Source organism: Dermochelys coriacea, chromosome 3 (genome assembly GCF_009764565.3).
Source record: "Dermochelys coriacea isolate rDerCor1 chromosome 3, rDerCor1.pri.v4, whole genome shotgun sequence".
NCBI classification, from domain to species: Eukaryota; Metazoa; Chordata; order Testudines; family Dermochelyidae; genus Dermochelys; species Dermochelys coriacea.
Genome location: NC_050070.1, coordinates 42,801,239 through 42,826,502, shown reverse-complemented (window position 1 = coordinate 42,826,502; position 25,264 = coordinate 42,801,239). Strand labels below are relative to the sequence as shown.

The 25,264-nt window shown below is 37.1% G+C and overlaps 1 protein-coding gene across 1 annotated transcript in view; it reads left to right on the top strand.

The window, feature by feature from the left end:
• CSMD1 (CUB and Sushi multiple domains 1) overlaps window positions 1-25,264 on the top strand; it is a 2,060,919-nt gene that overhangs the window by 1,521,069 nt on the left and 514,586 nt on the right. Inside the window, 5 exon segments of the mRNA XM_038396611.2 lie at window positions 12,581-12,763; window positions 15,553-15,879; window positions 16,957-17,151; window positions 20,614-20,752; window positions 24,903-25,090. Coding sequence (XP_038252539.2) covers window positions 12,581-12,763; window positions 15,553-15,879; window positions 16,957-17,151; window positions 20,614-20,752; window positions 24,903-25,090 — 1,032 coding nt within the window.

The following is a 25,264-nucleotide window of genomic DNA, read 5'->3' as shown; positions in this document are numbered from 1 at the left end:
CCCTATGATGGTATCCCCTGAATAGATATGTGGACAGAGTTGGCAACGGGCTTTGTTGCAAGGATAGGTTCCTGGGTTAGTGGTTCTGTTGAGTGGTGTGCGGTTGCTGGTGAGTATTTGCTTCAGATTGGGGGGCTGTCTGTAAGCAAGGACTGGCCTGTCTCCCAAGATCTGTGAGAGTGATGGGTCGTCCTTCAGGATAGGTTGTAGATTCTTGATGATGCGTTGAAGAGGTTTTAGTTGGGGGCTGAAGGTGATGGCTAGTGGCGTTCTGTTATTTTCTTTGTTGGGCCTGTCCTGTAGTAGGTGACTTCTGGGTACTCTTCTGGCTCTGTCAATCTGTTTCTTCACTTCAGCAGGTGGGTATTGTAGTTGTAGGAATGCATGATAGAGATCTTGTAGGTTTTTGTCTCTGTCTGAGGGGTTGGAGCAAATGCGGTTATATCGTAGAGCTTGGCTGTAGACAATGGATCGAGTGGTATGATCTGGATGAAAGCTAGAGGCATGTAGGTAGGAATAGCGGTCAGTAGGTTTCCGATATAGGGTGGTGTTTATGTGACCATCGCTTATTAGCACCGTAGTTTCCAGGAAGTGGATCTCTTGTGTGGACTGGTCCAGGCTGAGGTTGATGGTGGGATGGAAATTGTTGAAATCCTGGTGGAATTCCTCAAGGGCTTCTTTTCCATGGGTCCAGATTATGAAGATGTCATCAATGTAGCGCAAGTAGAGTAGGGGCATTAGGGGACGAGAGCTGAGGAAGCATTGTTCTAAGTCAGCCATAAAAATGTTCGCATACTGTGGGGCCATGCGGGTACCCATCGCAGTGCCGCTGATTTGAAGGTATACATTGTCCCCAAATGTGAAATAGTTATGGGTGAGGACAAAGTCACAAAGTTCAGCCACCAGGTTAGCCGTGACATTATCGGGGATACTGTTCCTGACGGCTTGTAGTCCATCTAAACCTCTCCAATGCATCATCAAGGATCTACAACCTATCCTGAAGGATGACCCATCACTCTCACAGATCTTGGGAGACAGGCCAGTCCTTGCTTACAGACAGCCCCCCAATCTGAAGCAAATACTCACCAGCAACCGCACACCACTCAACAGAGCCACTAACCCAGGAACCTATCCTTGCAACAAAGCCCGTTGCCAACTCTGTCCACATATCTATTCAGGGGATACCATCATAGGGCCTAATCACATCAGCCAAACTATCAGAGGCTCGTTCACCTGCGCATCTACCAATGTGATATATGCCATCATGTGCCAGCAATGCCCCTCTCCCATGTACATTGGCCAAACTGGACAGTCTCTACGTAAAAGAATGAGTGGACACAAATCAGAAGTCAAGAATTATAACATTCAAAAACCAGTTGGAGAACACTTTAATCTCTCTGGTCACTCGATTACAGACCTAAGAGTGGCTATCCTTCAACAAAAAAGCTTCAGAAACAGACTCCAACGAGAGACTGCTGAATTGGAATTAATTTGCAAACTGGATACAATTAACTTAGGCTTGAATAGAGACTGGGAATGGATGAGTCATTACACAAAGTAAAACTATTTCCCCATGTTATTTCTCCCCCCCCACCCCACCCCGCACTGTTCCTCAGATATTCTTGTTAACTGCTGGAATTAGCTTACCTTGCTTGTCACCATGAAAGGTTTTCCTCCTTTCCCCCCCCCGCTGCTGGTGATGGCTTATCTTAAGTGATACACTCTCCTTACAGTGTGTATGATAAACCCATTGTTTCATGTTCTCTGTGTGTGTATATCAATCTCCCCTCTGTTTTTTCCACCAAATGCATCCGATGAAGTGAGCTGTAAGCTTATAAGTGAGCTCACGAAAGCTTATACTCTAATAAATTTGTTAGTCTCTAAGGTGCCACAAGTACTCCTTTTCTTTTTGCAGGTACTAATGAGCTTCTCAGTATGGGCTCTGTTTGTAACATATGTTAAGCTTTGTTCTTTTAAGTAGAACTTAATTATACATTAATTTAACCTTCCCACCATTAAAAAAAAGCTGTATAGTAATGTGAAAGTATTGTAAATTTGTAATAGCAAGTAGTTTAATTTTAATAGATTAATTCACATGGACATTGACAAGTTTATTTTTTTTCTTAAGAATGCTTTGTAAATATTAGAGAGATTTAATATTTATCTCTTGTTTTGAAAGTAATCTCAAATTGTGTAATACATTTTCTGAAACCATTTTAATGGAGTTCTTCAGGGAATAGCACTGTGACATCATCACCGTATGCCAACTACATGGTACTATTTATGAAATGTACTAAACAGTTTAGATGGTTCTTTTACATGTATTTATGTAATTTACAGCTTCAGGACTATATAGAAAGCCATTATTCTTATAATTTTTTTAGAGGACATCAGAAGAGCCCATATAACTCTTAAATTGATGTGCTAACAAATCAACATTTTTTCTGCATATGATGAATTTTCTCTAAATGGCATATCTGAATAAAGTGCACTTATTGTGTGTTACAATTACAGAACAGATTTTTTTGAATTTTTCATCCAAATTTGTGTTGTTACTTTCAGTGATACATTGCTTTGGTTTAACAACAGGACATACCTATTTTGTAAGGCTGAAAAGCCAGTTTTAATGATGTGCCCTTGAGGCATAATGTGTTGGCTTTGAGGAATAATACCATCTATTCGTATAACTGACCACTCTGTTTGAAGTTTAGTTGGACTTTATAATAATCTTTTGTCCTTGATTTATGGATACAACAGTTCCCAACTACAATAGAAATGTAAGAATTTACATACTAGATCACACCTGTGGTCCATCTAATCCAGTTTTCTGTCTCTCACAGTGGTCACCACAAGGTGTTTCAAAGGAAGGTGTAAGACACCCCACAGAAAGCAGATATAGGATTATCTGTCCCAAGGGGAGTCTCCGTCTGTGCTCTAATAGCTAGAGATTTTCTTAAGCGAAACGTGGTTTTATACATCTTCTAAAATTTTCTATGTATTTGTAGAAGAATCTACATTATAACTATGATTATTGATAAAAAGAAAAGGAGTACTTGTGGCACCTTAGAGACTAACAAATTTATTAGAGCATAAGCTTTCGTGAGCTACAGCTCACTTCATTGGATGCATTTGGTGGAAAAAACAGAGGGGAGATTTATATACATAGTGTTTTATTGCCTTCCAGTAGTGAATTAAGAAATATTATTTGTTCTCTCATCCTCTCCCCAAAGGGAGAAGCATATGTGTGGGGGGGTCTTGTTTTGGTAATGCATATTTCCTTGTAGAATATAAAAATCCCTGTTGCTGTGTGTTTGTTAGAGGAAGCAAGGTCAAATAAATGTACTTTCCACTTGGAGTGGAAGGTGGTGATGTTTGTGATGGTCTGTAGTTTCTTGAGGAGTTCATTCCATAGTCTTGGACTGCCATGAGAGAAAGTTTTGTCTCCTACACACCTGAATTTTAGTCTATTGTTGAGAGTTCCATTGTGCCAAAGAAGCATAGTTGTCAACCACAGACCCAGAGCAATATAAGAGCTTTTTGATACCCTGAACCTGGGTCATGCAGTGCTTTAAAAATAAGGAGCGAGTGCTTTGAAGATGATGACTGAGTCCTAGAATATCATTCAAAATTCTATGGGAAGCCAGTGTAAAGAATGGAGGACAGGTTTGATACGTCATAATAGTCTGTGTTGCTAAGGAGATGTGCCGCAGCATTCTGTACTGGAGTTTCATAAAAGCTGAATGGCAGGGGATGGATGACAGGGGATGGATCATTCAATGATTGTCTGTTCTGTTCATTCCCTCTGAAGCAGTGGTGCTCAACAAGGGCTACATGTACCCCAGAGGTCTTATGGGGGTACATCAGTTCATCGAGATATTTGCTGAATTTTACAACAGGCTACATAAAAAGCACTAAGAAAGTCAGTACAAACTAAAATTTCATACAGACTAGTTTATACTGTTTATACACTGAAATGTAAGTACAATATTTATATTTCAATTGATTTATTTTATAATTATATGGCAAAAATGAGAAAGTAAGCAATTTTTCAGTAATAGTGTGCTGTGACACTTTTATATTTTTATGTCTGATTTTGTAAGCACTTTTAAGTGAGGTGAAACTTGGGGGTATGCAAGACAAATCAGACTCCTGAAAGGGTACAGTAGTCTAGAAATGTTGAAAGCCACTGCTCTGAAGCACCTGGCATTGGCCACTATTGGAAGATAGGATACTGGGGTAGATGGAACATTGGTCTGATCCATGATAAGACTCTTATGTGGAAGGAAGGAGGTAAAGAATGGATTTTTTTTTCTTCTATCTTAGCATCTGTCAATTCTCACAAATACAACTGTTCTGAGCAATAGATAGCCTGGTTAATCCATGTTGCCTCCCCTTGGTTACAGAAGCAAGTAATTTTGTGGATAAAATAACTCAGATCTGAACTCTTTCATGCCTGTGCTTACTTAATGTGGAAATGACAACATTAGCTTGGATTTACTTGTTTTACTTGCAATATTTGGTTTACGGTGGTACAACATTTTCATTGTGAACTAAGAACTCAGTTCATGACCTTAATGTCAGGAAAAAAAATCTAAAATAGTATAATGTTCTTTTATAATGTTATGCTTTAGCTTCATGACAAAGCACTATAATATTTAGTAGGGAGGGTTTCATTGTTCAAGTATTTAACCAGTGCTGTCCAGAGGATTCAGGGGGGCTGGGACAAAACAATTTTGGGGGCCCCTTCCATAAAAAAAGTTAGTTTTGCCTCCCCAAGCAGCGAAGAAAAAAAAAAGAAAAACCCAAGTCGTGCCACCGAAGAAAGAAGAGGACAGGAGGACCTGCCACCGAATGGCTGCAGAAGACTGAAGCAGAGTGATTGAGCTGCCGCCAAAGTGCCGCCGCCGAGGAAGAGAGGAACTGAAAGACCCACCGCAGAATTGCAACTGAAATTGCCCCTGCCCTGTCTGTGGGGCCCGGGGTCTGGGGCAAATTTCCCCACTTGCCCCCCCCCCGGGCAGCCCTGTATTTAACAGATGTGGGACAATATACTCAAGAAAACAAGTTAAATATTGTTTTGCTGAATACACTGTGATCATGTATTAGTTCCTTATTGAATTGCACTATGAGATGACAATATTTAACAACTTGAAAAAATCCATAAGCAAAGTTCACTATAATGGTAAACTTTAAGGGCATCTTTGGCCTACATCCAGGTTGAGCTCAGTACAGCTCCTGGAGACAAGGGACACAAAGGGGACTTTACCTCACCTTTTAAATCCTCCTGTTCCGGTGGCTGTCTGGTTGGTGGGTTAGTCCATGTTATAAATTCGAGCAGCCTCAGAAGTTCTTTATTTTATTCTCAATTGTTCACAGTCCCAAGTGACCATTCCAAGGTAGGGAGTGGGAGGATATGGCTAGGATGGAGAAATGCATAGGGTATTCTTCTGAACCTATGTGAGAGGGGTGGGTGGTATGGGACCAGCTATTTTGTCCTTTCATTGTTTCAAGATTCCTCTACACTGGTAGAATCATCCACTTGCCAGTTAAGCTGGCTTTAAGGATGCTTTGGATGACAGAAGCATCCTTAATGAAGCTGAAATTATGACTCAACATGTTTCTATTAATTGGAAAAATGTAACCAGTTTCTAGCTTTCAAACTGGTAGAAATCTTTTGCGTGTAATCACTATATAGCAAAGTGATTTAATTTTTATGTCAGTATCTGCATAAATTGATTAATCCTGATGTTTTAGCCTGCTGCAAAGTATTTGTCTGTCCATGGGATTAAAATGATACATCTGTGATCTTTGCTAATTTGGTACATACTCTTACAATGCATTTCCCACCATTAATTTTACAAACAAAGAAACAAAGAAACCAAAAACAGATTTTTGTTAGTTCTTCCTTGGAAATTCCAAGCTGGATTCATGAAAAAGAAAATCCGTTTTCCCCCGGATCATGCTTTATTCCTCGCAAGCTTGTCACAGGATGATTTGGACCCAGTTCCCTCCAGACCTTTAAAGGCTGTTGCTGAACCAGGAAAATAGGGCATCGATGATCAGTGATATCAGAGATTGCTATGTCTAAAGTCGTAGATTGAGACTGAATTTCCTCTATTCCTTAACAGGGGATTTGCAGGTGTCTACCCTCACTGCAGACAATTTAAAGCATCCATGTTCAGAAAGGATCCTCATTAAATTTCCTGACTACATGAATATTTATTTCCAGCTGTCCAACATGCTGTTTTTTTAAGTTACCACTTTCTAACTCTCAACCTCCCTAAATACTCTATTGACATATTTATGGTCAATATGGAATTTATGATTTGGTCCTTTGAGTAACGAAAATGAATTTTGGAAAAGGTCACAAAACTGTAAGGTATTTGTCTATGCAGTATCTTCTTCTAAATTGAACATCACAACAAAAAATATGCTTTGTTGCACCTGCCACATTGTTTAAAACATTTATGAAGTATAGATAAGTGAATATTCAGTTTGATTCAGTTCCATTTATGGAAATGCATCATTAAAATGTTATATGCTATTAATATTTTAAAGTTAAAGTTGTTGTAATAGGTATTAATATTCTCTTTACATGTGATTTATTGTCAGATTATGGTGTTTCTCTAAAACATCAGCTGAAATGTTTGAAAACATAGTGGTAACAGGTGCTCAATCGGAAGTGTGCAATTATAGTCCAGCAACTGGAAAAAAAGTCAAATTACTGCTGTGATAAATAAAGTGGGGGGATAGCTCCCTTTGATGGACACCCAGCCATCCAGTTAGCTGTAAAATCCCTCTTGGTAGCTGTTCTTTACTTGCTTTACCTGTAAAGGGTTAAAAAGTCCCACAGGTAAAGAAAAAAAACTCGGCCAAAGGATACAATGAGAAGGTAGAACTTTTTAAAATTGGGAAAGAAACTTTCCCTTTGTCTGTTGTTCTCTGGGTTGGATGGACAGAGCAACCATGCTATAAGCAGCTTAAGCCCGCTATGATCATAAATTATCAGATCGTGCCTAAAACTAATTACCTGAACTCCAAATATGTAAGTAGATCAGAATGTTTAGCTAGACACTATTAGGGTTATTTTTTTAATTTCTTATTGGCTTGTGAACTCCTCTGTGCTAACCCCAGACGCTTTTGTTTGTTTTTAACCTTTAAGCTGAACCCCCAAGAAAGCTATTTTGGGTGCTTGATTTTTTAATTTGTTCTTTTAAAATCTAGCAAAAGCCTAAGTACCAAATGTATTTTCTTTCTTTTTGTTTTTAATAAAATTTACCTTTTTTAAAAACAGGATTGTATTTTTGGTGTCCTAAGAGGTTTGTGCATGTTGTTGATTAGCTGGTAGCCACAGCTAATTTCCTTTGTTTTCTTTCTCAGCTTTTCCCCGGAGGGGATGGGGGTGAAAGGGCTTGAGGGTACCCCACAGGGAGGACTTCCCAAGTGCTCCTTCCTGGGTTCAAATTTTTTTTGTTTTGTTTTGTTTTGTTTTACATTTGGGCAGTGGCAGCATTTACCAAGCCAAGGTCAGAGAAAAAGCTGTAACCTTGGGAGTTTAATACAAGCCTGGAGTGGCAAGTATTAATTTTTAAAATACTTGTGGGCCCCACTTTTGCACTCGGAGTGACAGAGTTGGGATTCAGCCTTGACAACCACCATAACTAACAATATCAAAACCACAAACAATATAATATGGAATCACCAATCAACTACTTTAGTCTTTCAGTTTTGTAGATTCAAGTAATGCAAAGACTTCTCATCTAGAAAGGCTTAGTTTGTAGTTTAACACCGTCACATTACGCATAGTTCTTCCTTAATCATAGGTTAAACATTACTTTTAAACTGCCATAATTCCTCCCTTGAAAATAAAACAAAATGGCAGAAAAGGACTTTGATTAAATTTAAATATGTACAATCTTCTCATCTTAATGTGTTGGAGAGTTTAATCTTGTCACTCTACCCACATAAGAAGAGAATATGCCCCCAAAGTTGGTTATTATTGCTAGTTTACAAACAAGATGAAAAGCCTTTCCTCAAACCACTGAAAAAGAGAACATAAAAGCTGGAAAGAACTGAATAAGATTCACGTTAATATTCTAGGTAAGCAGAGGAAGCTGGTGTTTTAACTGGAGTTTGAGAGTTTATTTGCAAACTTCACAAAGTTCACACAGCTCTAATCACTTAGATCAAAAGAAGTCTGGGCTTGAATGACTACAGAGAATAATCCTAAAGGAATGGAGTTTGTATTGACACTTTAAGTAGGTTAAGAAAATAACACTGAGTTGTTTTTTATTTTGATGTTCTTCACTTTAACAGCTTTCTATGCTAGATTTGAGTTATACAAAAGGAACTTCTAACTGAGACAGGTTCAGCACAGCTCCTATTAGGTTGACCAAAGGAAGGCTCCCTTTTCATATATCCGGTGCAGTGGCAGCCTGCAAACCACAGAGTGGGGTGCTGGTTTGAGTATGAGTTGAAATAATGTGCACAATTCATTCTTGGTTAATTCAGTCACTTTGCTAATCAGTTCTTTAATCTAGTGCCTGACAATCAGCTGACAGGCACAACAACAAACAAGGAAAGTAAGTTTGTAACAAAACAAAAGTATATAAAAAGTATTGGGAATAATTAAATAAAATACAATACTTTACACAGAGAGGAAATAATATTCCTTATATATAAATATATAAGGTCAGATTTTTGGACAACTCTCTAATCTCTTTGTGTTGCTCTGACAATGGCAAAGGGAAATAAAGCTGGTTTAACAACTTCTTGGTTTGGGAAAATGGCCAGGTGGCATACATCTGACATAACCTGCTCTTTATTACCATTCTACTCACCCTGGCATACAGGGCATAGATGAGCAAAAGGGATTGTGGTCAGAACATCACTGCTCTGCCTCTGTTTGTGGGTGCCAGAGCATACCTAATTTAGGACTGTCCCACGGTCAGAGAAACGCAAAGAGGATTGGGGTCATAGTCTTTGTTACGCTCTTTAAAGCAGTTAAGAAAAAAGAGAACAATATTACCAGAAGAGACATAAGTCCTAAATACTCTGTTCTGCTGCCCATGGAGTTTTAGCCTGAGATACACATTTGTACTTATTCTTTACAAAAGAATTATCAACAAAAGTCAAGTAGTTATCTTAGAGTTTCTACTAAAAACTGGCAGCTATTTATAGCAAAGTTTTGTCAGTTTTATCACTTCAGGGCTATAGGTGAGTCTATTTACAAGAAGAAAAACATCTTAAATAAAGTTGTTCAGGGCCAAGAGTACATGGAAAGATCTTTGGAAGGAGACTCAATAAGAAATATATAAAAATACTACCTATAGGAGAGAGAGAGTTCTAAAATGTATAGAATTCCTGTTTGGTTGTGGGTTGGAGTATTTTGTTTTTGGGTATGGCAATTGTGAGAGAAAAATCGGAGACTCTTGGACAAAGGTAGAAGTTAATTGATACGTTTAAAAATAAAGATCTAAAATTAAAGCAAGTAGAGGTAATTTTCATTGTTCTAATTTAAGACTAACAATACAGCAAGATGTAATAATGTTGAGTAGTTTTGATAGAGAAAAATAAATTTTATATCGATTTCATAGATTTTTTGAGGCCAAAAGAGACCAAGAGTTAATCTAATATGAGCTGCTCTATAATATAAGACATATAATTTTGACTGGTTGCTCATATACTGAGCCCTGTATTGAGTGTTTGTCTAAGCGTATCTTCCAGAAAGGTATCCAGTCTTGACTTGGAGGTTTCAAGAGATGGAGAATCCACCACTCCCATTGGGAATTTGTTCCAGTGGCTAATAGCCCAGGCTGTTAAACATGTGTGCCAAATTACTACTTTGAAAAGTTGTGGGCGGGAGGTGAATGGTCTCCCTGGCCTCCCCGATTCTGGTGCCCCTGGTTCCAGCCACTTGTCCTTGTTATGCCTTTCTGTTGTTGATTAAAAAGCCCTTTAGAATCTGGTATTTTTCCTCAGAGATATCACTTACACACCATAATCAAGTCACCTCTTGATCATCTTTCTGAAAGAAATACTAAAATGTGGGGAAGTTGAGAAGCCTTTTTTTTTAGTAAGATAATGAAAATCAGGACTCCTGCCTTTTGCTACTGACTTTTTGTGAGATTTTGATTAAATTAGTTCTCTACCTATCTGTAAAATAGCAATGATAATATTCATTTACTAGAAGTGTTGCAAATATTAGAATCTAACTTTTTAGAAAACCCTTCAATGTTGCTGGAAGAAATGGTAATATTTAGGTATCTGTCAGTTTCTGTCTGTAAATCAGATAGTAAAATAAATATAAACATAATAAATGTAAATAATATTTGCACCCACATCTAATTGCTTCCACAGAATTAGGCATTCTTGGATGAAAGGTGTTGTATGTATGCATGCGCAAAATATGCCTGTTACTTCAGGTAGTCCTGTTCTTCTTTGTCCTTCTGCATCTTCACATATTCTTATGTGAAAGCTCACTTTATTGTAGAGCCCTCTTCTTACCTATGTCAAGTAAAGGATGAGCCACTCAAAACAATTTCACCTGCTTCCAGCATGAAGGTGTAGTAATTGTATCTTAGAAAAAGCCAGGCATCCCTTTGCCATCACCTAAATTAATGACAGCGCCCATTTTGTGTGTTTAACAAATTAATCTTACAATAAAAAGTTGATTATAACAGTAAACCTAAAAATAAACAGTAAAAATAAAAAAACAGTAAAACAGTAAAAAACCTAAAGTAAACAGTAAAAATGAGGTGCTGAATATCTAACCCCAGGACTCGGCATTCTGTCTAGCTATGTAGTGAAGATATAATGCATGAAAGACATTTACTATTTAAGATAGTTAACTCTATGTAGCTTCTGTGAAAATCTTACTTCTCTGCCCCATGATCCTGTCTTGGGAGTAGCTCCTGGGAGTTGCTGAACACCCTTCGCTTCCTTTTATTTCAATATTAAATCAATGTCACTGATATCTGTTCAATTTGGGTAATGCAAAGTTGGTCGGACCTGGAAGGGAGAACTCACAGCAATCTCTTAAGGAATGAGTCATCAGCTGTGCTTCTGTGAAGCTCCAGCAAGAGTGCTTCTAGAGCTCCTTCTGAGGCAATGCAGCTCTGATTTCCCCAAGGCAGGATAGAGTTTTTGGAATGTAGTGCTTAGGATCATTCATCGCAAACCCATATCTTGAATTGATCTTTAGCTTCTACTCTACTGCAGGCTATAATAATTCCGTATTGATTATTCATGTTAGTTTACCATTAAAATGTATTGACTCTCATTAGCATTGTCAAGTTAAATTATAGTGTACAACTGCTTGTAACAATAAAGATTTAGTGGATCAATGGTCATGCCATTAGTTGTAGGTATTACCAGTTTTTAAAGAGATGCACTTCCTCATTTATAACTGTTTATATATATTCATGTATCGGTCACAAAAGGTGAATATTCTTTTAATGCTGGTTTCTGTTGTGGTTTAGATTTCTAGTGATACACAGACTACATATAGTGTGTATATATATTACATATATTTTACATATAGCAGCTGATTTCAAAACTACTTAGAGCTCATCAATGGAGTGACTGCTGCTACTTTTTTTTTTTCCGAAGTTTAATCTTGCAATTGACAGGAAAATATGTATAAATCCCCCTTTGCTGATGAACTACATGTACTCTGGTGATATATGTGGTGGACATTTCTGTGTATTTGTCAGCAATCTGATCGTAGATGCTTTAGAGGATCTGAACTCAGTGGATTTACTACACCTATGGTAATAAATCATACCTGATGAACTTTTGCATATTAAACATATCTGGTTTTATTTTTTAATACCATTGCTAACAGCCCTGCAAACTGAAACTGGGGTTTGAGAGTCAAGATGTATTCTTTTTTGCTAAATCATTATCACTAGTAATAGAATCTGCAGACCCACTTCTATCCATGATTACATCAGGGCAACCGCTATTGTTTTAAATTTTGTCCTCAGATATATCCAGGATTACACAGGTGTAAATATGGCCCCATAGTTTGAAAAAAGTGCTATCTAAATTCTATGATGCACAAAACAGAATATAATCCATCTCTTTGACTGTATTGGATGTATTGGTACCACGAGTAAAAGTGGTGAAATCTCTTTTTTCTCAAGGAAGTGAATTCGTATAATCGGAAGCAAGGCCCACGATCCTTTCCCTTTTGAAATCAAGGGGAGAACTATTTATTCACTTCAGTGATGCAGGATTTAGCTCGGTGAGCAAATCTGCTGAGCAAGAAGGCGTCCTATCTACTTTTCACAGTCACACCACTCCTAAAAGGAACGTAATGTCAGTTAATGCAATGAGTTTTGATTATTTGGGATAACATTTTCAAAAACACCTAATTCCCATTTCCATTGACTTTCAGTTAGATCCTGAGTCACGTTAGTATGTGCTTTTGAAAATTTAACTTTTGGTCTATTATTATTTTTGAATGTTATGTCTGGGCATACTGCTAAATGTCTGAAGCAGTTTCTGGTATTGAAATATGCATGATATGCAAATATATGTTTATATTCAATATTTTGTTTATCTCTTCCAAATTCAGAAATCGAGAAAGGAGGTTGTGGAGACCCAGGAATACCATCATATGGAAAAAGAACTGGCAGTAGTTTTCTGCATGGAGACACACTTACCTTTGAATGTCAGGCAGCTTTTGAACTTGTGGGAGAGAGAATGATCACGTGCCAACAAAATAACCAGTGGTCTGGCAACAAACCCAGCTGTGTTTGTAAGAATTGCTTTGATTTTTCCTTCCTACTAAATGCTTGACCTCAGGCTGTTCCTTTTCTTGGCCCTTGCAACTCACCAGCAGGGAAACATTTCAAAGGACCTTGAAGACTTGTTCAGTGATAACTCTACTAGATAGCTTAGTAGTAGCTCATTTACAGGAAATATCACATAGAGCCATTTTAGATTTCTTTCCCTCATTTTATATTTAATTGAACCATTTTATACTTTTCATATAAATGTGAGTTGAATAAAACCCTAATTGAGAGATTGCTAATAGCACATAAGTGTTCAGTAGGATATCATAGCACATATCTAGTGATTCTGGCAGGGTGATATACTCTGCCTATACACATCAGTAAAGTCTTTCTTTTTTTAACAACTTAATAAGGTTGTATAATAATTTAAGCAATATGCACAGAACATGATAGGTAAGATCAGTGGATGTGATTTTTCCCCTTTTAGCCAATACAAATTATTTATAGTCAAGTTTGCACTTTGGGTGGATTTAAATGATGTCAGTTTATATAAATTCAGAAGTAAAATAGAGTAAATTTTTGCAAGTAGGCACGTAAACTATGCTCTTTATTTATCTTCACTATTTTTAGAAAACAAACAAATATCTTCTTGCAGTTTTACAAGTATTGCACAGGGACTTATCATTTGGGGGCATTTTCAAAAGCACTTTGGAGCACAATTCCCAAAGTTAATGGGGCTTGTGTTGCTAACATTGGTCTACATGCAATTTTTGTACAGGTAAAACTGTGTTGGTTAGGGGTGAGATTTTTGTTTTACTGAAATAGTAATACCAGTACACTGCTTAGTGCTGTTTTACCACTGTAGCTTATTCCCCATCTCGTATATGCGTAAACTATGCTGGTATGAACAGATTTATATTGGTGTAACTACTTCCACACTAGGGTCAAAAATAATTAGCCGCTTTTTAAAGCAAAGTTATTTTATGTTTCCTTGTTTGTGTGTTTAAAAATATCAAATTTATGTTTGAGACAAATAGGTTATTTTAATAATTTAATTATAATTATTGAGGGTAGAAAGAATTGGTTTTTTTGCAATTTTTCCTTGTCAAAAACATGCCTACTTTTAGTAATGGTGAGAGTGATGGTTCACCAAATATTAGGAAAACATGAAGATGATGCAAATCTGAGTGTTCATATTTCACAAACTTGTAATCTTGCACAGCTTTCTTTTTTAAAAATAAGATGTATTTAAAATTACAAGCTGTTTTAAAATTGAGATCAGGCTTTTTTTTTTTATTTTTCTAAATCTGCTATATACAGTGGGCCAGGTTTTCACTGTTGATTCAACAGACCTCCAATTGCGTGTGTACAACTTTGCACATGCCTTCACCCTTTTTTCTCCCCATGATCTTCCACAGGTCAGAGGACATGCACAGGTGACAGATTTTATTACTTGTGCATTCAGTTGATATAATTTGCATATGCAGTATCCTTTGGAACAAATGGGTTGTGCAGAAGAGTGAGGCAGCCTTTTTAGAATCATAGCATCCTAGTGTGTGTGTGTGTGTATATATATATGTACACAGATACATGCATTTCCACAAAAGCACTTTTCATTTAAATAATCAGTTTAGCTTAACATTTTAACTCTTGAAAACAACATTTTCATCAAAACAAGTTATTTAAGTCCTATAAGACAAGAGAAAATGTATTATTAAACAGTCAAAACATTAATTTCAATTTGAAACACAGTAAGGTATAGAAAAGGTCCAGCCCTTGTGTGGGGTGCAATGAACCTTCCTCTTATGCTATGTACTCCCTGCTCAAATACCAACCACAACTTTGAATACCAGGAATTGTTCCTTGTTAGTAGTGTTCATGGTGTAAGCCATCCCAAAAGTGTAAGAATGAAACAGAATCATGATTCACTCCTTTTCTCCCACTTGCACCAGCTACCAGAGTTGGCCAATAGTATAGGTGAGCATATATTGCCTCCTTTTTAGAGGTGGATCAGTCCATGTCTACACTAATCCTTATGCCGGTAAAATTTATATCGCTCAGGGGTGTGAAAAAATAACCCCCTGAGCGACAGAAGTTTTGCCAGCATGAGTGGTAGTGTGCATAGCACTGTTAGCAGGAGAATGTCTCCCACCAACATAGCTACCGCTGCTCATTGAGGTGGTTTTATTATGTTGATGGGAGAGTTGAGGTGGTTTTATTTTGTTGATGGGAGGCTACGCGAACAATCTTACAGCGGCACAGCTGTATTTGTAGAGTAGACACGGCCTTGGTGGGCATTCTTCTTTGGAACCTTTTAGACTTCTACCTCACGCAAGTGGAGAATTGCACTATCTGAAACATGAGCTTATGCCTTACTGGCACAAATTGGCTCCGCATGTCATTTTTGATTGTCACATGAGTGTTCACACAACCTCCATTACTACTCTCAAACCAGCAGACATACTTTTAGGCACCTTAACTTAGCTCACAACACTATTGTTATGTATTCTATTTAAATGGATTCTGTTTGTGCTTCTAGCAATAAATAACTTGAAAGCTCTGATAGTGTCATGTAGCCACATGTGAGGAACTAAAAAAATCATAAATGCATAAAAAGGCTGATATGCTAAACCATGGAAGTAGTCTGACATTATTAAACATGATCACATTACAAGCTCCAGCTAGCAGGAGTCACAATTTGTTAGCCCAATCTTCAAAACCATCCATTTTCCACAAGAAAAAAAAGTAAAAAGAAATATGTTTTGCATTATTACCAAATGTTATGTTGAGAGTCTATTATTGTCTCTCTTAGTCTCATGCTTCTTCAACTTCACTACACCATCTGGAATTATTCTTTCACCAAACTACCCTGAGGAATATGGGAACAACATGAACTGTGTATGGTTGATTATTTCGGAGCCAGGAAGCAGGATTCATCTAATTTTCAATGATTTTGATGTGGAGCCTCAGTTTGACTACCTTACAGTGAAGGATGATGGGATTTCTGATTTACCAGCTCTTGGCACTTTTTCTGGTAATGAGGTCCCTTCCCAGCTGGCTAGCAGTGGGCACATCGTAAGACTTGAATTTCAGTCAGATCACTCTACCACGGGAAGAGGCTTTAATGTCACTTATACAAGTAAGCACCTGTTCGTCTAGTTTGGTATTAAATATAACATTTTAATTAAATCCTTTTTTTGGTCACAGTAATACAAAGATAAGTTAAGAATGTGTGTGTTTAGACAAACAGATAATTAAATTTCCCAAGGAAAACCACTGTATGTCTGAGTTTAAGATATGTGAGGTCTTAGTCCTTAATGTAAATTGTAAAAATTATAGTATCTATATAACATACATATACCTTTACTCTCCTTCACTGAAGATTTACTATTTTCAATTAGTTTTCCAACATTCTATGTAATCTCTGATGTTTGTTTACTCTTACTATATATACAGTTCAGAACGAATAACTCTTAATTTGAAAAATACTGAAAATAAGAAACTAGTATGATGTGTGTGTAAAAATGTATAATTGAATCTGTCACTTGGTAACCCCTCCTTCATATATCTATTGAAGTGCCTAAGTCTAAGGTACTCTTTTTTGAGATTTCTGTTAACAGATGCTGTCTTGAAAGTAACCTTGCCACACTTGCAACAAACTACAGAGTAGCAGCCGTGTTAGTCTGTATTCGCAAAAAGAAAAGGAGTACTTGTGGCACCTTAGAGACTAACAAATTTATTAGAGCATAAGCTTTCATGAGCTACAGCTCACTTCATCGAATGCATCCGATGAAGTGAGCTGTAGCTCACGAAAGCTTATGCTCTAATAAATTTGTTAGTCTCTAAGGTGCCACAAGTATTCCTTTTCTTTTTGCAACAAACTACTGGCCCTTTTGGAAGTTTCGGGTGAGGCAAGGATAGAGTAGGCATGGAGACTGTCCTCTTACTCCAAGAGATGTTCCACTTAGGTTGAAGGTAAATTGGCAGTAAGGCTTGTTCTCCTGTAGCCTGTGATTTTTTCTGTCCTATGGATAAATCAGTCTACAAGGCTTTCAATGTGGTGCCTTGTCAAGTACTAAATACACATTTTAAAAAATCCCACCTATCTTAAGTGTACTTTGTGTTAATGTAAGTAGATTTAATGTAGAATTTTTGATGTCATTTTGCACAAGTAATCTGGTGCTTTTGTTCTGATTTATTATTTTTTTTTAATCAGCCTTTGGTCAGAATGAGTGCCATGATCCTGGAATTCCCATAAATGGAAGACGTTTTGGAGACAGATTCCTTCTGGGAAGTTCTGTTTCTTTTCATTGTGATGATGGCTTTGTTAAAACCCAAGGCTCTGAGTCCATAACCTGCATTATGCAGGATGGAAATGTTGTGTGGAGCTCCACTGTCCCACGCTGTGAAGGTAAGGGACACAATTCTTCTTTTATAGCTACTGTCTTACATTGTATAACTATTTTATTTTTTATTTCCTTTTCACATTTAGAACATAATCAAGACTGTTTTGCTTTTGTTTATCCTTTTGGTTTTTTTTGCAATAGTTTCAGAGAATAAAGAATAGTATGTAATATTGCAAGACAATATACACATCTTTCTAAGAATAGATTTCAGAGTAGCAGCCGTGTTAGTCTGTATTCGCAAAAAGAAAAGGAGTACCCGTGGCACCTTAGAGACTAACAAATTTATTAGAGCATAAGCTTTCGTGAGCTACAGCTCACTTCATCGGATGCAAATGCATCCGATGAAGTGAGCTGTAGCTCATGAAAGCTTATGCTCTAATAAATTTGTTAGTCTCTAAGGTGCCACGGGTACTCCTTTTCTTTCTAAGAATAGAGTATCACTTTAAAACTTTTAGTTGTAAATGTATTGACATTTTGATCACCACCTTTTCTATTAGCTGTGAGTTATGGCTAGGGAAAGGGTATGGTAATTTAGATACATATGGCATGTAATGGAAGGTGGTAGCTGCCCTATAGTTTAGACTGAAGCTAACTTCCTATTATAAGCCTGATTTGTAAATTCTACCTATAACTTCCCCAAAATAAACATATCCCCCTGAAATTTTGAATGTTACATGTCGTCACGGTGCAGATTCCTTCATTTTTACCAAAATTCCAAGCAAAAATACATTTTTAAAATTCTGGTACTTTGAAAATGTACGTGAGAGAGAGAGAGAGAGAGAGAGAGAGAGAGAGAGAGAGAGAGAATGGGTGTGAAAAATTCGTAAATGCTAATTATGTCTCCAAAATTACTTGGCTTGAAAATTCAAACTTTGTTTTCTTAGCCTTGCCTAGGAAAAGATATTAATTAGATCAGATATACAGAATACTATCTCACTGTGCTATGCCAAATATAATATAGAAATATAATGGTCATAATAGGCCCAATCTATTATTTGCTAATGGCTACGTGGCAGGACATTACACAAACTTAAGCCAAGAATAAGTAACCATTTTTCTTATGTGAACTTTATGGTCAAGAAGTTGCATGTCCTCTGACCTCAGATAGTTCCAGATTCTCACTGAGATAATATATTTTTGTAAATATAGAGCTAGACCTTCATGGTGTAAATCGTCGTAGTTGTATTGATGTCAGTGGAGCTACACTGATTTACACCAAATATCTGTCCCATATTTCTGTCAGTTTTTTAGCTGTGCAAGAACTCATTTCTTGAAAGATAGTGTGCATTTTTAAGAAATTTAGAGATACTGAAAAAAGCTGCCTTGCATAATGACAGGTTTCAGAGTAGCAGCCGTGTTAGTCTGTAATGCATCCGATGAAGTGAGCTGTAGCTCACGAAAGCTTATGCTCTAATAAATTTGTTAGTCTCTAAGGTGCCACAAGTACTCCTTTTCTTTTTGAAAAAAGCTGGCAGCAGTTTGATAAGATGTGTTAGATGGGAGCTTAAGTGCTGCACTATCAAGATTCCTAATCTTAATAGGGCCATGTAATCAATTCCTCAATGGAGCAGTTTTTGCCTAGAGCAAGAACAGTCTATTCCAAGGGGGTTTCTTCATCAAACAAAGTTTTCTGGTTTTTAAATTCTATACACATAATTGGTTCAGAATTCAATATCCTCTTTGTAAAACTTCATTAGAAAGTTTTCATAGGTGCATAAGCAAAGGAACCATGTTGAGAGCACAGGGAAAGTATTAGCAGGGAGAAACAAATACTGAAATGATTGTCTTTAAGGAAATATGTCTGAAGGGTTTTATCCTTCTCCCGCTGAAGCTTGTAGACATTTGTGATTGATTTCAATAGGAACAGGATTAGGGTCTTAATTCATCAATCTAAAAAACTAATAGTTTTTCAGTAAGTGCAGTTCTTTGAACTTAAAATAAAAATGTCATTTATTTAAAAGCTAGTTCTTAGTGTAGAGGTTTTTTTTCCTTTGGACAAAAGATTTCTCTTTTCTGATGGTAGTTATAAACCAAGTGTCCATTGCTTCAGGGTAGTTTGGAGGTAATTTGTTCTGATTGTGCATGCCCATGACTTGATTGAGCTACTCTCTTATGTTCTGCTTTCAAGCACATTTAGCAATCATTATAATAAGTGATGTGTGAAAAGTTCTTCTGCACAGGATAACACTTTATCTGGTGCAGATCAACAAAGTTTTAATAAGACTAAATGGATTTTTTAAAAAGAATAAAGGATAAATTGCACTTTTTATCAGCTTTAAGGGAGTACAGACTAGTAGTATTCTGTTAGTTAATATTTCATCCATTAGCCTGAATCTGTACTTATTCGAACTAATGTAACTCAGGGAAAAACTGTACTGAGATCAGTAAAACTATACTAGCATAAATCTTGAGTAAAATCAGAATAATCCCTAGTGACTTCAATTTCTGTTACAAACAATATAGTAAAGATATGACCATTAATTCACTTGTCATAGCTTCAGATTATTATTAATTTGTATATGGCATTATTAGTGTTCCTGGCACTGCTTGAAGAGACTGAAGACTTGGAGTAAGATTTTGCACAGTGCAGCACAGAACTCTCAGTCAAGAGGCAGGTGGAGCTAAGGTTCCTTTAAGACATCTTTAATATCCTCCAAATCCTGAGCATCACCTTGGCCCTTGGTGTAAAATAACCAGCCCTGGGATAGCATATCTAAATTAACGCAGCCTATCCCCTGATTCCTGTGGGCTTCAGTGCTGCTTGGAATCTCCCCAGAGCGGTGTGCTGTGGTCCACTCTTGATAAGCTTCTCTTTTCTCCAGCCTTACCTCTGATACACACTCTACAGCATGGCTTGGGAGGGATTCTTGGAAGACAGCCTTACAGCTTCTTCCTTAGTTCTGGTGTAGGGGCATATTTCTCCTGTCTGGAACTGGGGTTTTTTAGAGCCCTGTTACACTGCTTTTAAACCTTTTTATAAGATCTTTAAGACAAGGAGTTCCATTGACTTCAATTATTACTTATCCAATAAGGTACTACTCAGTATGAACAAAAGTGGCAGAATCAGTCCCATAAATTGTGAGTTACTTGGATCAGGGTCCTTGTTCTTTTATCTGTGTACCATTCCACACAAATCTATGGTGCATAGTTGAACAAAATAACTATTTATGAAGTAATACTCAACTTACTACTCAGAAAAGTTTGCAGAATCAATTCCTAAATGAGCTCTGACAAGACATGATGTTGGAAGTTAAGCCATTCAGAGAGAGAGGTGTGGGCTCTTTATAAAAAAATAAGTAAGAAGGATTACTTTTGTCATATAGTACATGTAATTTGTTCTTGCTTTTCAGATTTCCTTAAGAGTTAACTGAACACTGTGTATGTGTGTATGTGTGTGATTTATCAGCCCATTTAACTGTAATTTATAGGTATATATTTCACTACATATATATGCTTTTGTTTCCCAGCACCATGCGGTGGACATTTGACAGGATCGAATGGGGTTATCTTGCCACCAGGATGGCCAGGATATTACAAGGACTCACTAAATTGTGAATGGGTGATTGAAGCAAGACCAGGACATTCTATTAAGATCACCTTTGACAGGTGAGAACAACAGAGAAGTCAAACAACAAGACCTATCTCAACACAAACACAACACCCACAAGTTGAAAGCAAAAGGAAAGGAGTGGGGGATATGGAACACTGCATTAGCTGCTCCTAGTTGAACTCTGATTCTGTGCTCTGTTTTCCATTTTAAGAATTGTGAACTTTCAGTAGACACACACACATGCACTGTACCAAATTCTGCTCTCATTTGTGCCAATATAAATCTCCTGAAATCAAACAAGTAGCATTGGATTTACAATGGTACAAGCAAGAGCAGAATCTTATTCAGTGCCTCTACATAGGTGACTTTGAAAGTACAATTAGCAACTGACTGAGCTATTCCAATTTTACACCAGCATTACTGAGAGAAAAATTTGGCCCCCTTCCCTCGAAGGTTTAAGTTGTAAATCACTATTTTTGGGATAGGCACTCTTTTCTTTTTTAATGGTAAGGTTTAATTTAGTTTAGTTTAGTTTAAATGATGGCTCAGTCTTCTTCCCATAGTTTCTTTAAAACTGTTATGCTTTTGGAAGTTAATGATACCATAATTGAGTCTGTTTCCTGTCGAGGTTCTTACTCTTTCGACCTAACACAAGTGCTATAATAACTACTGAACCCCAAGAAGGGTAACAAAACATATGTTGCTTGTTTGTTTAGCCTTTGCTGCCCAAACAAAACAAGACTCAGATGGAAAACCTTAGTACTTCTTAAAAAATAATCTTGCCATACTGATTGCATCTAAGATTTATAAAATATTGCATAGATTAATAAGATCAGTATCTAACAAGGGAAAAGTATTAATTTTATAGGTAATTTAAGTATTTTCTCTAGATTTGGAAAATAGAAGATTTTATATTTTACTATATGTCTTACAATCCACACCTTCAGTTAACAAAATAAAATTTTCTAGCCCTTCTGACAGTGAGTACAGCATTTGATATATAAATTACCCCTCACTGGTAGTTTTGATGTTGCCAGATCAAATGCACTTTAGCAGTCCAAAGTACATTGAAATACTCCAGAGGTAGTAGCAAAGGATTGGACACTCCAACATACTGTTTACTTCTCCAAGGGCAATGAAAAATCATTGGCTGATTATATGTTCAGAATGACTTGGCCCAGAAATTCTGATTTGACTTTCATTTCAAATATTAGTGAAGGATAAAGAGTTCCCTCCAGGATGCCCTCCTTTGGAGGGGCCAGGCACTATATAGCAAATCAAAGCAGGAGAAGCTATAATGCAGGGAATTTGAATACACCAACAACCTCATCAGAACAAGCTGACACAGAATTTACCCAGCCTTATCTTGACTGGCTTCCCAAATACACAAGTGTTAGTATGTTGCAACACAGATAGATAGATACATCTATAACTGAGTGATTCAGAATAGAATAATAGACCAGTCCCACTGATCAGCCAAATGAAAATCAAAACAACATAAATGATATTGGAGAGAGGCTTTGTTTGAGTAGCTGGTATATGTGTCATATAGCTTCTCTCTCTCTCTGTCTCTGATCCCCAATAGGAAGAAAATATCCTTGCATGGGGTATTGTGATAAGAAAAATAACAGTTGGTCTTCTTTTTGAATATTGTACTTTTCTTTGGTAAAGATGGGATAAATCTTTTTTTCCCCTTTTTTCTGGCCATCAGCTTTTTCAGATTCAGCTATTAAATGGCTTAGTGAGATGGGTGGCAGGCAGATAATTTTTCTGTGCCCGCTGGTGCATTACTTATCCCACAGTTCTTATGCTGCAGTAACCTGAGACACTTAAGTTTTCCCACAGTTCATCAGGAAATTATCTATCCTTCTGGGACAATGGCTTTTCTGGTGTCTATGGGCCTTATTTTGTTGAAGAAGAGATAACAGCTCTTATGGTAAACTAGGTATTTCACAAAAATAACGAGGAGTCCTTGTGGCACCTTAGAGACTAACACATTTATTTGGGCATAAGCTTTCGTGGGTTAGAACCCACTTCATCAGATGCATGGAGTGAAAATAAAGGAGCAGGTATAAATACATGAAAGGATGGGGTTGCTTTACCAAGTGTGAGGTCAGTCTAACGAGATAAATCAATTAATAGCAGGATACCAAGGGAGGAAATATAACTTTTGAAGTGGTAAGAGAGTGTCCCATTACAGACAGTTGACAAGAAGGTGTGAGTAACAGTAGGGAGAAATTAGTATTGGGGAAATTAAGTTTACATTTTGTAATGACCCAACCATTCCCAGTCTCTATTCAGGCCTAATCTGATAGTATCCAGTTTGCAAATTAATTCCAGTTGGTAATGCTTGTCTCCTGAATGTGGGGTTTACAGTTTTAGAGCAAACACTTTTAAAGTTACAGAGCAAACATTTAAATATGACCTTAAAACATAGGGTACAGATGTTATAAGAAAGATTAATGCCTGCAGCATCCTACAAACATTTCATAAACTTGAAGCACTAAACATATTCTTGTAACCCTAATATCTGTTTTAACAATACTATTACACAGGTGACTTGTTTCCAGCTATGTGTCTGTCTGTGTTCAGCGAGGCCTATGGGCCTGGGCATGAGCTGGCACCTGGTCTGTCAGCACCACAGGGGTAAATTGTGGGAAGGCACTGCCAGACTGTCAGCACTCGAGCCTGCATCCTCACTGCAAAGTGAGTGAGTTACCAGCTCAAATTAAAGCATCACCTGGGTTTTAGCATCCAGCTCCAGACATGTCAGATAGCCTTGGTTGAAAACACCACTGAACTTGGATTAAAGGGTTTTGTGTAGGGGGTCGGGGATAGATGAAGGGTAATACCTGAGTAGAAGACCAAGTTAACTCTGCAGTAAAGACAACCCCTCAGAGGCTCAGGACAGTCATTTACTTACCTTTGTGACAGTTAGGAGAACACAGAGATTCCTTTAATTCTAAATGAGTTTGTTTCTCTTTTTATGGGCTGCTGAAAAGTAAGAAATATAAATGGAGTGGTAAGAGAAAACTAAGTAAGACCTAAATATCCTTTGCCTGTTGCTGATTTTGTTGTGTGAGGGATAGTTTTTAATGGATTCATACTAAAAGATATATAAAGTATAATGAGTCTGACTGGGAAGTTTGTTCTTTTTATAACATCATTATCTACAAAACATAATTCTTTCTTTCATTTTGAAGAAAGAGTCCAACATAATTTTGGTTACTTGTTAAATTAAGACAATTTACAAAAAGAGTATTATTCTCTTTTGCTGGGTTGACACAATTCCATACATTGTCTATTTTCAGTCCTCTGTAACAACAAGAATTCAGTTTTCTTTCTCCCTGGCCCACTAATGATGTGTCTCTCATTTTGTTAGGACAGTTGGAGGATATTTGCTTTCAAAAACCATGTTCTTTTATACGGGGACACAGGATTTCTTGCCTCCAGAGATTAAACCAATGAGCTCCATAGGAGAGTTACGTAAAATGTCAGTTATAGCACATTTTTCATACCTGGTTGCAAAATATACGTCTTACAAAAGGGCAGAAATCTGTTTCTACATGAATGCTCTCAAACTCTTTGAAGATGTATTTGGAGTTGAAACTGTGATATGCAAACTGGTGTACAAGGTTCAGGTTTCCTAGTTCATAAGGCTAACTGATATAACCACCACAGTTGAGAAAAGTGTTTGCTGTGCAGCATGTCTGCCAATGCTGAAGCTAGAGATCGGGCTAACCTGTGTTCATTTAGTACAGGAATGACTAACAGAGAATGATTGCATATTTAGCCACCCTTCATGAATCTGAACTCAGTATGCTTAGAAGAACTGTGGTCTACTGGATATCACACTAGCCTGGAACATAAGAGACTTAGATTCTATAGTTAGTCAGGACCTGCTGTGTGATCTGGGGCAAATCACTTTGCAGACAGACAAAGATTTGAAGGGGCAAAAAGGCACAGAAAATGTAAAGTGATTTGCCTCAGATTGCCCAATAGGTCAGAACTGAGGGAAGACAGGACGAGAAAGGAGGAAGAAAAAACCTGACCCTTCCTTAGTTTTAATTATTTTGATGTATCTGTAGACATTCTGAATTATATATTACCTGAAATTCTTGGTCACAATTACATTAGAGTTCTAACATTTTCTGAAAGTTACACTGTTACTCTGTTTATACACTAATTTGATTTATTTCTTTTCAGATTTCAGACAGAAGTTAATTATGATACTTTGGAAGTAAGAGATGGGCCAGCAAACTCATCACCATTAATTGGAGAATACCATGGTACACAAGCACCACAGTTCCTTATTAGTACTAGCAATTACATGTATCTGCTGTTCACTACAGACAATAGTCGTTCCAGCATTGGCTTTCTAATTCACTATGAGAGTAAGTCTGAGATTTCTCTGACAGATTTTTATTCAAAAATATTAAAACATAATAGGAAAAATTATATACAAATAAATAATCATAAATATGTTTGCCTAAGATCAAATAATGTTTACACCATATCTTAATTAGGAACAGATTCTGAAACCTATAATCATGTTGAAAATGTTTACT